The 13,647-nt window shown below is 48.1% G+C and overlaps 1 protein-coding gene across 1 annotated transcript; it reads left to right on the top strand.

Annotated features, from left to right (window-relative positions):
- Nucleotides 1-1,958: 1,958 nt before the first annotated feature.
- ASIP (agouti signaling protein) lies at nt 1,959-6,597 on the top strand (the record flags this gene model as incomplete). Its single annotated transcript, XM_080716770.1, has 3 exons — nt 1,959-2,118; nt 3,855-3,919; nt 6,421-6,597. 3 exons carry the CDS (start codon nt 1,959-1,961, stop codon nt 6,595-6,597), a joined length of 402 nt encoding a protein of 133 aa, XP_080572896.1.
- Nucleotides 6,598-13,647: the final 7,050 nt, after the last annotated feature.

Raw genomic sequence — 13,647 nt, 5'->3', positions numbered from 1 at the left:
CCTGTGTTTTATAACAAGCTCACAAAATTTTTGAATTTATAAATTGACTCTGGTAAATTGGTAGGGCTGATAAAAAATAAATAAATACAAGTGAAAAAAATAAAAAAAATTAAAAAAACAAATGACTAATATCTAACATAAATTAGCTTATTTACAAGAACAAAAGAGAGGGAGAGAGAAAGGGATAGAGGAAGAGAGAGAATTATTATAAAAACATTGAACAATCCCAAACAATTAAAGGACAAGAATAGATTTGCTTGGCTTCACAGCCTCTTCTTTTTATCAAACAAGAGAGACAAACACGTAGGGCAAACATATAAACAATATGTGCAGAAGACAGAACAACCTCTAAGAAACAGAGGACGGAGCAAATAACTGCTCGGCCCCCAGACTTTTTTTTTTTTTTTTTTTTTTTTTACGTCCCAGCCCTTGTTATTTTTTGTTTCAAAACGGTCTGGCTGAGTTTTTTAGGGTTTTAGTAGGTTACTGAAGCTGTCCTTAAACCTGCAATCCTCCTGTCACAACCTCCCAAGAACTGGGCTTAATGGCATGGGCCAGCACGCCTGGTCAGTCCCCAGACTTTTCTGATATAAGTTTGTTTGGTTTGACTATTATTGATAGAGGCTAGAAAACTGTAAGGGACTGGAAACCTGAGGGTCTCAGGTGTTTTGTCCTTAAGGCCTAAGGAGATGTGTTGCCACATACAACAAAGGTAATGAACTTCCTATAAAATGAACTTCCTATAAAACCTCTTTATTGACTCTATTTTATATATTAAAATTCTTCATGTTGGTGTGTGTGTATGTTTACTGGAGATTCAACCCAGGGACATTCTACCTCCAAGCTACATCTCCAGCCCTCTATATTTTTTGTTTTGAAACAGGGTCTTGCTAGGTTTCTGAGTCTCACTAAATTGCTGATGTTATCCTTTAACCTGCAACCCTTCTGTCTTGGACTCCAAGTACTGGGATTGCAGGTGCGCGCTACCATCTGGCTGACACGCACATGGAGAGGGAGAGAGAGAAGGAGAAGGAGCAGCAGCGTGGAATGGGGGCAGAGGTAGCTGTTTGGTTGCTGGATCTTTCCTGCAACATAACAGACATTCAGAAAACTTGACACTAACCAAGCTGAGGACTGGGATAAATAGACTAGAAGCTCACCAGGCTGCAGTAAGGGGAGCCCGGGCGTGGGTAGGGCCAACATGAACAAACTGTTCTATGCTCTTTTCTTCCACAGTGGTTTATGGCTATGATGGAGAGAACCCTAGAAAAGCAGCCCCAGTCTATTTTCCTACGCTAGAGAGAAAATGGAGAGGCTGGGGTGAGAGGTGGGATCCCACGCTCAGAGATGACACAGATTCTGCTCAAAGCCCATCGTTAGGAATCTAAGCCGTGACTGAGCCAGACCTGCATGCTCAGGGGAAGAAACCGACTCTGAGCTCCATGTGCCTACTTCAAAGTTCTGCTAGCAAATACACAAATTCAGTTAGCTTCTGCCAACAGGTCATCTCTCCAAAGTCATTCCCTCAGGGCGCGGGAGTCTGGTATAGGAGATGACAGAATTTATTGCCTTATTCTTTGCACCTTAGAAAACCTCTGCCACCATGAGGCACTACTGGGGCCTTTCAACAACTCTGCCCAGGCATAAGGTCTCCTGGGATCACTGACTTTTAAAAAAATAAAACCAGAGACAGTCAGCACTCCGCCCTCTGGATAGCAGAGACCAACACAATGCATTCCTTTGCTCTCCGCTGCAATCTCCGTGCCTTCCTTGTCTCTCTTTCTCTTCTCCCCATCTCTCTCTTCTCCTTACTAGGCGTCTAACTCTACCAAGCACTTGTGGAACAGGGCCAGAACTTCAGCCCAAGGAGTACGAAGAGAGCAGGAAGGCACGACCTGCCACTGACTCCCGGGCCCACCTGCCCTGACCACATGTCTGTCCCCCTCAGGCCTCTTGGAATGGACGCCACTCGCCTGCTCCTGGCCACCCTACTGGTCTTCCTATGCCTCCTCCCTGCCTGTAGCCACCTGGCCCCTGAGGAGAAGCCCAGAGATGAAGGGAGCCTGAGGCGCAACTCCTCCATGAACCTGTGGGATCTCCCTTCTGTCTCTATTGTGGGTAAGTAGCTCCAACCCAGGAGCGGGGACCGTGAGGTGTCAAGCCTGCCCCCCAAGCTGTTCAGACCCACTGCCAGGGCTATGGTTCTTCTTGCTCATTCTGCAAAATAGTCCTAGGGAGCCGGGCGTGGTGGTGCACACTTGTTATCCCAGTACTTGGGAGGCTGAAACAGGAGGATTGCAGGTTCGTGGCCTGCCTCGGATACTTAGTGAGGCTCTCCACAATTTAGTGAGACTCTGTTTCAAAATGTTTATTTTTAAAAAATTAAAATAGGGCTGGGGGTATACTCAGAGGTGAATTGTAGCTGGGTTCAATTCCCAGTACCACAAAAAAATAGTCCTAGAGGAACAAAGTGTCCCTTGACTGACTGGGTTTGGGAACGTCCTGCATGCTGCTAATCTAATTTGCAGCTTAGCACATTAGAATCTCTGATAAAGCCTGAAGTCAATATTTGGTGAAAGCCAGGCGTGGTGGCGCACGATTGTAATCCCTGCACTTGGGAGGCGGGTACAGGAGGATCGCGCAGGTTCGAAGCCAGCCTCTCTGGCTTAAGAGAACCTGTTTCCAAATTAAATATAAAATAGGTCTGGGAGTGAGGCCTGGAGGTAGAAGGGTTCCATCCCCAGTACCACAAAAAAAAAAAAAAAAAAAAAAAAAGATGCTTGGTGAACTTGGTTAAACTGAGCATTTCTAAAACTTAAATTTCAGAACTCATATCAATGATAACAAACTTCAGCAAATGCTGCTTAATATAACCAAATGTGGGATGTACCAGTCCTTCCATGCCAAGATTAAGGATCGCTGTCCAGGGAAAGCAGGATGGGCATTAGGGCCTGACGCTGCAGCCCTGGTGTGACTTTACCTGGTCACAGTAACAGACGCAGGCTGGAGAGCAGCTCAGCAACAGAGCACACGCTGAACACAGACCCCGTGTTCAATCCTCATAACCAAAATAGTAGACATACTGTGTGGCAGGCACTATAATGTGTTTTTATCTCTATTTCATAATTGAGAAGGGGAGGCTTGTGAAGTTAACTAGCATACCATCACACAGTTGTTAATTGGCACCACCAGAATTTAAACACAAGTGGATTCAGTGTTTAAGCTCAAAATAAATATATCCCTTTATTGCCTTGCCTCCCACTAGAAAGACATTCTAGACATATGAGGAAGGAAGGACAAGGAACATTAACATTCACTGATCATTCTGAGAGAGATCCTATTCACCTTGTGAACACAGCCCACTTACTCCTTCAAGATAGATAGTACAGAGACAGGAGGATCACAGTTCACGCCAGCCTCGGCTACTTAGTGAGGTCCTCTGCAACTCAGTGAGACCCTGTTTCAAAATAGGGCTGGGGGCATAGCTCAGAGGTAGAATGCTCCTGGGTTCCATCCCCAGTGCTACCAAAAAAAAAAAAAAAATAGATATTACAGAATACCCCCCCCCCTTTTAAGCAATGGGAATGGAACCCAGGGGCATTCTACCCCTGAGCTACACCCCCAGCCCTATTTTTTTAGAGAGCAGTGCGTCAGCCCCTGGCTCCAGGTCAGCAGCCAGGCTACCAAGGACCTGCTGGCTGAGTCCCAAGGCGTGATTCATTCAGCCAACCCCTCTCCTTCACCCGGAGACTTTCCCGAGCCCCCTCCCCACCCCACCCCACTCCTCTGCTCCTGCCACTTCACTGCAGCTCAGGGATCCCAGAAACAGCTGGCTTTACTCCTTCTCTTTGAAGCACTCAACAAGAAATCCAAACAGATCAGCAGAAAAGAAGCGGAAAAGAGGAAGATGTCTTCCAAGGTAGGCCTGGGGGTTCTCATGGCGGGTAGAACCAGATTTCAAAGGAAGGATCCCGCCGGGAGAGGTGGCCCCTGCCTGTGATCCCAGCACTTGGGAGGCTGGAACAGGAGGATTGCAGGTTGGAGGACAGCCTCAGCAAGTAGTGAGACTTTCATCAACCTAATGAGACCCTGTTTCAAAATGAAAATAAACTAGGGCTGGGGGTATAGCTCAGAGGTAGAATGCCTCTGAGTTCAATCCCCACTACAAAAATAAATAAAATCCCCAACCTGTGGCTGAAAACTAAATGAAACATATTCCAGGCCTATGTTAGCCAAAGAACTGAAGGTTACCTTAAAGTTTTCCTATCTAGAACACTCCCACCCCAGAAGAACCCTAGAAGCTGAAGTTTACTGAACACAACAGCTTATCTGCTGAGAAGCCGCTTCCAATACTATTTAAGCCTCCTATCTGAAATCCAACTATTACTCATTCTGTATTCCTTGGTCATTTCGGAACCACATCCACAACTTTTGTCACATCTGAGTTGTGTGTGTGTGTGTGTGTGTGTGTGTGTGCGCGCGCGTGTGATTGGGGATGGAACCCAGAGGCATTCTACCTTGGAGCTACATTCCCAGCCCTATTTTATTTTTTATTTTGCAACAAGGTCTCACTAAGTTGCTGAGGGCCTCACAAGTGGCTGAGGCTAGCCTCAAACCTGCGATCCTCCTGTCTCAAGCTCCCAAGTACTGAGATTACAAGTGTGCATCACCACACCTGGCAAGTTTCACTTATTTATTTAAAATAAAAACTTGAAGCCAGGTGTGGTGGCACATGCTTGTAATCCCAGCATTTGGGAGGCTGAGACAGGAGAATCCCAGTTCATGGCCAGCCTCAGCTAACTTAGTGAGGCCCTCTGCAACTTAGTGAGACTGTTTCAAAACAAAGAATAAAGCCGGGCGTGGTGGCGCAAGCTTGTGATCCCCGCGCTTGGGAGGCGGAGACAGGAGGATCGCGCAGGTTCAAAGGCAGCCGCGCTGGCTTAAGAGACCCTGTTTCCAAATTGTGTGTGTGTGTGTGTGTGTGTGTGTGTGTGTGTGTGTGTGTGTGTGTATGCTAGGTCTGGGAGTGTAGCCCGGAGGTAGAAGGGCTTCCAGGAACCCCAGTACCACCAAAAAAAAAAAAAAAAAAAAGAAGAAGAAGAATAAAAAATAGGGCTGGGAGTGTAGAATGCCCCTGGGTTCCATCTCCAGTCCCTTAAAACAAACAAACAAACAAACAAACAAACAAAAAAACCTTGAAGCTGGGTGTGGTGGCACTGTTGTAATCCTAGTACTTGGGAGGCTGAGACAGGGGGATCACAGGTTTGCAGCCAGCTTCAGCCACTTAGTGGGGCCCTCTGCAATTTAGTGAGACCCTATTTCAAAATAAAGAATAAAAAATTGGGTTGGGGGTGTAGCTCAGATGCAGAATTACCTGGATTAAATCCTCAGTGCCACCAAAAAAGTAAATATATAAAATAGAATTAAAAACTTGAAAAAATAGAACTATCAGCTATGTATGGTGATGCATGCCTCTGTAATCCCTGGACTTGGGTGGCCGAGACAGGAGTACCGCAGGTTTGAGGCCTGCCTCAGCCACTTAGCAAGACTTTGTCCCAAAATAAAAAAACAAAATAGGGCTGGAGTGTAACTCAGAGTAGAATGGCCCTGGGTTCTATCTTCAGTACCAAAGATAAAATAGAATGAACTATGGCAAGGCATGGTGGTACAGGTATAGGCATGCCTGTACCTAGTACTTGGGAGGCTAAGACAGAAGGATCTCAGGTTTAAGGCCAGACTTAAGGAGACTCTCAGTAACCTAGTGAGGCTCTGTTTCAAAACAAAAAAGGGAGCCAGGCGTGGTGACGCTCGCCTGTAATCCCAGCACTTGGGAAGCTAGAACAGGAGGATCGCGGGTTCACAGCCAGCCTCAGCTACTTAGTGAAGCCCTCAGCAACTTAGTGAGACCCTGTTTCAAAATAAAGAATAAAAAACAGGGCTGGGGGTGTAGTTCAGAGGTAGAATGCCCCAGGGTTCAACCCCCAGAAGCCCCCCCCCATGTGTCAAGGACTGAGAGGCTTTGAGTCAGGATGGTCTTTGACGAGGTCCCTTTGGCCCTGGAGGGAGGGTCTGTAAGAGGCCAGAGGGTGGGAGAGCTTCAGCCCAGAGCTGCGGAGATGGAGGTGGGGTGGGGGACTCCAGATCTTCTGTGACAGGGGCTGCGCATTCACTAGAGGCCGGAAGACTTGAAGATAGAACTTTAAAGTATGGCAATGAGCGGGGTCCCCTAGAGAGAGAAGTGGGCCGAGCTGGAACTAGCGAACTGAATGAGGATGGAGACAGAGGGGGTCTGACTGGAGCAACAGACGCGGGCCGCTGGGGTCCCCTGTGGCATGGGGTCCCCTGAGGGCATGGGGTCCCCTGTGGGCATGGGTGGGGCGGGCGTGGCCCCCTGGAGCAGCCTTGGCGGCTCCCCTGCAGAAAAAGGCTTCCATGAAGAAGGTGGCGCGGCCCCGGCCCCTGCTGCCCGCGCCCTGCGTGGCCACCCGCGACAGCTGCAAGCCGCCGACGCCCGCCTGCTGCGACCCCTGCGCCTCCTGCCAGTGCCGCTTCTTCAGCAGCGCCTGCTCCTGCCGCGTGCTCAACCCCAACTGCTGAGAGGCCCCACCCCGGGGCGGGGCAAGGGGCGGGGCTTGGCTGGGCGGGGCTTCTGGAGAGCCGGGCGGCGCCTGTGCGGCTGGAGATCTCCAGTGTGGGGCTTCCTGGGACTGGGCGCAGGCGGGGCTACTGGGATCGGGGCGGGGCTTTGGGGAGGCGGGACTTAGGTATTGGTTTAGGCTAAAATCCGAAGATAGTAAATGTGTGGATGCTCGAAGGCTATGACTCTTCCTTTCTTCTTGGTAGTTTTGGGGATTGAACACAGGGACATTCTATCTCCAAGTTACACCTACAGTCGTGTGTGTGTGTGTGTGTGTGTGTGTGTGTGTGTGTGTGTGTGTGTGTTACTGGGGGTGGAACCCAGCGGCTATTCTACCTCTGGGCTATACTCCCAGACCTACTTTATACTTTATTTGGAAACAGGGTCTCACTAAATTTCTGAGAGCCTAAGTAGCCGAGGCTGGCTTCAAACCTGTGCGATCCTCCAGTCTCAGCCTCCCAAGTACTGGGATTACAAGCGTGCCCCGCCACACCTGGCTTGGCTGCTTCTTTAGAAGCTGTATCTTTGCCCAGCCCTCTTCCGGGTGAAATCCAGATTTCGAATATGGGTGCGGTGGAGGAGCCAAGTTATCCTGGCCCCACAGCTGGTACACATGGTATTTGCTTCTCAGTATCTGGTGGCTGGGTACAATGATGTGCCCAACCTCTCACCTGGGAGCCCTCAGGCTGCTTCTGAAATGGGACAGCCTGGCACAGAAGTGTATGTTTATAATCCCAGTACTTAAGAGACTGAGACAGGAAGATGGCTGGTTCGAGGTTAGTGAGCACCCATTTTTAAAAATAATATGATTATAATAATTAATAATAATAATGAACCAGGCATTGGTAACACACACCAGTAATCCCAGTACTTGGGAGTCTGAGTCAGGAGGATAGCAGGTTCGAGGACAGCCTCAGCAACTTAGTGAGACTCATCAACCTAGCAAGATCCTATTTCTACATAAGAAATAAAATTGGGCTGGAGGTGTAGCTCACAGGTAGAATGCTTCTGGATACCAAAAATAAATAAATAGGGCTGGAGATTTAACTCAGAGGTAGAATGCCCTTGTGTTCAATTGCCAGTACTACAAAAACTAAATAAATAAAGAAGGCCGGGGCTGTAGCTTGGACGTAGACCACCTGCCCTCCCACCCACCTAAAAGGCCACGCTTTAGTGTCTCACTGTTTCTCCTTCTAAGGATTTCTCCTCAGTGCCTTCACACCCTCCCCACAGGAAAACTCCACAGAAATGTTAGACCTCCATACACTGTCGCCGGGCTGCCGGTCTGGGGTTTGTAGATGGAGGTGGGGTGGCTGGTTGAGCCTGGCTGTTTTCAGTGGCTTTCTACAGCCAGAGGATCTGGGTTGAGGATGCTCTGGAGGCCACGCCTCCCTCTCTCCAAGAGTTCAGAGGGACTGGGACCTGGAAGGACTTTTGTTTTTTTTTGAGGTGTTTCTAGGGACTGAACCTAGGGGCATTCTACCTCCGAGCTATACCTCCTGCATTTTTAATTTTTTTTAAATATTTGGAAACACAGTCTCTATATTTTTTATTTTGGAAACAGTTTCACTAAATTGTTTAGGCTAGCCTTGAACCTGTGAGCCTCCTGTCTCAGCCTCCCAAGTACTGAGATTATGCACCACCATGACCAGCTTTCCCCATGGATTTTTAACTCTGCTAGCATAGTTTGGGCTCTCAAGTAGGAAACAAGAATTTGGGGATCCTTGTCAGTGCCCACCTGAGCTCTACAGTAAGGAAGCAGGGGGCGTGGCCCTGGCCTGTAGGCCACAGTCATCCTACTGAATTACCAGGGACTTGTCGCCAAATGCGTTTCATACCGTTCCCTGAAATTTCAGTCTCTAATTCTGTGAGAAACTGAGTGTAGCACTGTATCTTTGAAGAATCCGGAGAGGGAAAGTGCCTGGAATATTGCTTTGGGGAGTGAAGGGTCAGAGGTAGGAGCAAGGTCTGTACGAGGGCCAGGCCGGCCAGGGTGCAGGGTGTGGCACCTCGAGGCGAAGGGCTCCAGAGCCCTCCCATAAAGAGAAACGCTGAATAAGATACTATCTGCCAGTGCCCCTAGCACCTGGAGCTGTCCCCAGAAATCATACAATGGTAGTGACAGAAAATGACATACGCTGGTCAGGCCCTCCACAACTCAGCGAGACCCTGCTTCCAAGTAAAGAATAAAAAATAGGCCTGGGGGTGTAGCTCAAAGGTAGAACGCCTCTGGGTTCCATCCCTAGTACTGCAAAGAGAAAAGAAAGGAAGGAAAGAAAGAGAGAGAGAAAGAAGAAAAGAGCTGGGCGTGGTGGCACACGCTTGTAATCCCAGAATTTGGGAGGCTAAGAACTGAGGATCGCGGTTTGCAGACAGCCTCAGCTACTTAGTGAGACCCTGTCTCAAAATAAAGAGTAAAAAACGGCATGGGGTGTAGCTCGGAGGTTGAATACCCCTGGGTTCCATCCCCAGACCTGAAAGAAAAAAAAAAAAAAAAAAGAAAGAAAAGAAAAAGAGAGGAAGGAAGGAAGAAAGAAAGAAAGAAAGAAGAGCTGGACATGGTGGTGCCCGCTTGAGACAGGAGGATCGCAGGTTTGAGGTCAGCCTTAGCTACTTAGTGAGGCCCTCTGCAACTTAGTGAGAACCTATTTCAAAAATAAAGAGGCTGTCTGCAATGAGGCTGGGGGTGTGGCTTGGAGTGTCCAATCCCCAGTACAGAAGAAAGGAAGGAAGGAAGGGAGGGAGGGAGGGAGGGAGGGAGGGAAAGAAAGAAAGGAAGGAAGAAAGAAAGGAAGAAAGAATAACCTAAGCTGGATATGGTGGTGCACGCCTTTAACCCCAGTACTTGGGAGGCTGAGACAGGAGGATTGTAGGTTCAAGACCAGCCTCAGCAATTCAGCAAGGCTGTCAACAACTTAAGGAGATCCTGTTGCAAACTACAAAATAAAAAGGGCTGGGGTGTATCTCAGAGGTAGAATGACCCTGGTTTCAATCCCCAGCACCAAAAAGAAAAAGAAAACATTAAAAATGCCTGTGCCGTAAGATTCTGGAGATGGCATGAGACAGAAGAGTGTGCAGCCCTTACCTAGGCACTGGTAACCATTACGTATCTCTCCATCTTTGGGGTGAGGGCAGTGGGCCCAGCACCCAGCACAAGTGGGGCTACTTCCTCCAACCCTCTTGTCTACTTGCAATTTTTCCTCTTTTTTTTTAATCCCTTTAAAACCCCTTCTTACTACAGACATTTTTTCCAGCTGAAGACCCAGGTTAAAGTGCAGTCCAACATGGAGACAAACCCTCTATCCAGCCAGCCCCCGGACTGGTATGATAACACTGTGGACACAGCACAAGAGGAGATGGAGCTGGGTGGTGGCGCACACTGTAGCCCCAGTACTCAAGAGGCTGAGACAGGAGGATCACAGGTTCAAGGCCAGCTCACCAATGTAGGGAGACTCTCATCAACCTAACAAGACCTTGTTTCCAAATAAGAAATAAAACTAGGCTGGGGGGTGTAGCTTGAAGGTAGAATGCTTCTGGGTAGAATCCCAAGTACCACCAGAGAGGGAGAGGGAGAGGGAGAGGGAGAGGGAGAGGGAGAGGGAGAGGGAGAGAGAGAGAGAGAGAGAGAGAGAGAGAGAGAGAGAGAGAGAAAGAGAGAGAGAGAGAGAGAGAGGCTGTCAACACAATTTTGCACACTGGGCAAGCCTGTGTTTCTTTGAAGTTTCATTTACTTGTCTAAAAAATGGGTAACCACCATCCCTACTGTTCTCATGAATCCAAGGTAGTTTGTTTCTCTGAGCCTTAACACACACACACCCACACCGAAAGGCTGCCAGTGGCTTGTTTTGTTCATCATTTAGGCTGCAAGCCCACAGGGCAAGAATCTCTTGTTCCTTGCGCTAAAGCTGCTGCTGAGTAACTGTCACCAGTAATGAGAAATATTGGGAACATATTGTAGCATCCGCTCCTGTTTTCCAGACACTGGTCGGCAGCCGGGCCCCATGTGGCCCCAGGGATGACTCTGGATGCAAAGCTAAAAATGCAGTCCTGCAACTGCTGGGTCCAGACACGCAAGACCGATCCAGCCATTCATTATTCACCAAGGGCGTGCTGAGTACCTACTATGTGCCAGATGCTGTAAATACTGTGGCGAGGAAGTCAGCATCTATGCTATCCCTGCAGAGCTAAGGAGCTAGTGCTCTGTGACCACAGGCTCTCATTAGAGGCTAGAACCATCCTTAGTACAGGTGGCGTCTTCCCTCGGACTCTCATTTCTTACTTTTGTTGACCGAGATCTCTAGTAATCGGAGCTGTTCCTCAAGAAATTGCCACAATGGTGGAGACAAGAAATAAGCCGGGCGTGGTGGCGCACGCTGGTAATCCCAGCACTGGGGAGGCTGAGATGGAGGATCGTGGTTCTCGAGCAGCCTCAGCTACTTAGTGAGGCCCTTGGCAACTCAGTGAAGCCCTGTTTCAAAATAAAGAATAAAAAATAGGGCTGGGGGTGTAGGTTGGAGGTAGAATGCGCCTGGGTTCCATCCCCAGTACTGCAAAATAAAAATTAAAAAATAAAATAAAAATAGGACCAGGGGTGTAGCTTAGAGACACAATGCCCCTGGGTTCTATTCCCAATAGTAAGGGGGGAAAAAAGAGAGAGAAAAAAAAAGAACATTACAAAGGGCCTTTGTCACCAGGTGTGGTGGCACATGCTTGTAATCCCTGCATTTGGGAGGCTGAGACTGGAAGATTGCAGGTTCATGGCCAGCCTCAACTACTTAGTGAGACCCTTAGCAATTTAGTGAAACCCTGTTCCAAAATAAAGAATAAAAAATAGGGCTGGGGGTGTAGTTCGGAAGTAGAATGCTCCTGGGTTCCATCCCTAGTACTGCAAAAAAAAAAAAAAAAAAAAAAAAGGACAAGTCCCTTGCCAGGCATGATGGAACATACTTGTAATCCCAGTACTTGGGAAGCTGAGACAGGAGGATCACAGGTTTGTGGCCAGCCTCCACAATTTAGCAAGGCCCTCTGCAACTTAGTGAGACCCAGTTTCAAAAAAATAAAAATAAAATAAAAATAGGGCTGGCTGGGAGTGTAGCTCGGAGGTAAAATGCTCCTGGGATCAATCCACAAAAATAATAAATAAATCCACAAAAAGAAATAAACCCATATAAATTAATAATAAATTCACAAAAATAATTAATTAAGCTGGGCATGGTGGCACATGCTTGTAATCCCAGCATTCACTTGTAATCCCAGCATTCGGGAGGCTGAGACTGGAGAATCGCCGTTCGCGGACAGCCTCAGCTACTTAGTGAGGCCCTCTGCAACTCAGTGAGACCCTGTTTCCAAATAAAGAATAAAAAATAGGGCTGGGGGTATATCTTGGAGGTCGAATGCCCCTGGGTTCCAGACCCGCAAAATAAATAAGTAAAAAGGGCTGGGGGTATAGCTCAGAAGTAGAATATCCCTGAGTTAAATCCTCGGTACCATCAGAAATTAAAAAAAAAAAAAAAAAAAATGTGACTTGAACTCAATTACCCAAACCATCTGTAGTAAATTTCAAATTAGAGTAGACTTGTCTTTCGTTTGCCAGAGCCAAGGATGTAAGTATATTCAAAGGGAAGATGGCTGGAAAAGAGAAAAAGGGATGCCTTTTGTTCTAGCTGGTGAAATCCTTGAAAATTGCCAGATGCCTGTTTACTCCAGAAAGGCTTCCTACTGACCGCCTGCAGAGAACCCTCAGCTAGTCACCAGCCTTCACAGCTGGGCGGGAGTTGGGGTATGGTTGGAGGTACCTCCTGAGGGTGGTGATGAATACCTGTGCTTTCTTGTTGCCTGAAGAGCCCTGCAGATAGTTTCATCTGAGTTTTCACACCTTCTGGAAGATCTTCACACCTTTCATCACAGCTCCTCTTTAGAATTCCTGTACCCAAGCCTGGCCTAGTGGTGCACACCTGCAATCCAGTACTTAGGAGGCTGAGACAGGAGCAAAGGCTGGAGGACAGCCTCAGCAACTGAGTGAGACCCTGAGCAAGGTAGCATGATCCTGTTTCAAAACAAAATAAAATAGAGCTAGGGGTATAGCTCAGAGGTAGAATGCCCCTGGATTCAATCCCCAGTACCACATACACAGAATTCCTCTACTCAGTGGCTGCATATGTCAGGAATAAATTTCCATGACCTCATAAGGAAAGACATGTTTGAAAATGGCTGGGCAAGCCAGGTGTGGTGGCACACACGTTATCCCAGTACTTGAGAGGCTGAGACAGGAGGATCACAGGTTCAAAGACAGCCTCAGCAAGCAGTGAGACTCATCAACCTACCGAGACCGTTGCTGAGGGCCTCACTAAATTGCTGAGGCTGATTCTAGAACCTATGACCCTCCACTCTCAGTCTCCAAAGTACTAGCATTACAAGCATGTGCCACTATGCTCAGTTCTTATATTTATTTTTGAAACAGAAGGGTCTTACTAGGTTGATGAGTCTCACTACTTGCTGAGGTGGTCCTCAAACTTGCAATCCTCCTGTCTCAGCTTCCCAAGTACTGGGATTACAGGTGTGCACCACCCCGCCCAGCTGGTGGTTGTTTTTGTTTTTTTGTTTTTAAGGTTCTGAGAACTAGCAGGACATTTCCAAAGAGGAAAGGAAAGGACTAGGATAATGGAAACCTGAACCCCCAGGGGGTCAGCAGTGGGGGGCTTCACAGGAGAAAGCATCTAGAAACATACCTGCGTCTGAGTGGAGAGAGGGAAGAAGGGGCCTGTGGGGGGAGCAGCACAGCTGTGGTGCAGGGCAACAAATGAACATAGCAACCACCACCACCACCACCACCACCACCACCACACACACACACACACACACACACACACACACACACACACCGTTACCACCCTGAAGGCCAGTGTAGAGGAACCCAGGGGGCTGAGCTGCCCCCTCTACTGGCAGCCTCAGGTTGGGGTGTAACATGGAGGAAGAATGTCAATACCTTCCTGCACTTCTTGTATTGAGTT

This window comes from Muscardinus avellanarius (genome assembly GCF_963383645.1).
Source record: "Muscardinus avellanarius genome assembly, chromosome: 19".
NCBI lineage: Eukaryota > Metazoa > Chordata > Mammalia > Rodentia > Gliridae > Muscardinus > Muscardinus avellanarius.
Note: the sequence above shows the minus strand (reverse complement) of the source record. Positions and strands in the feature narration are given on the sequence as shown.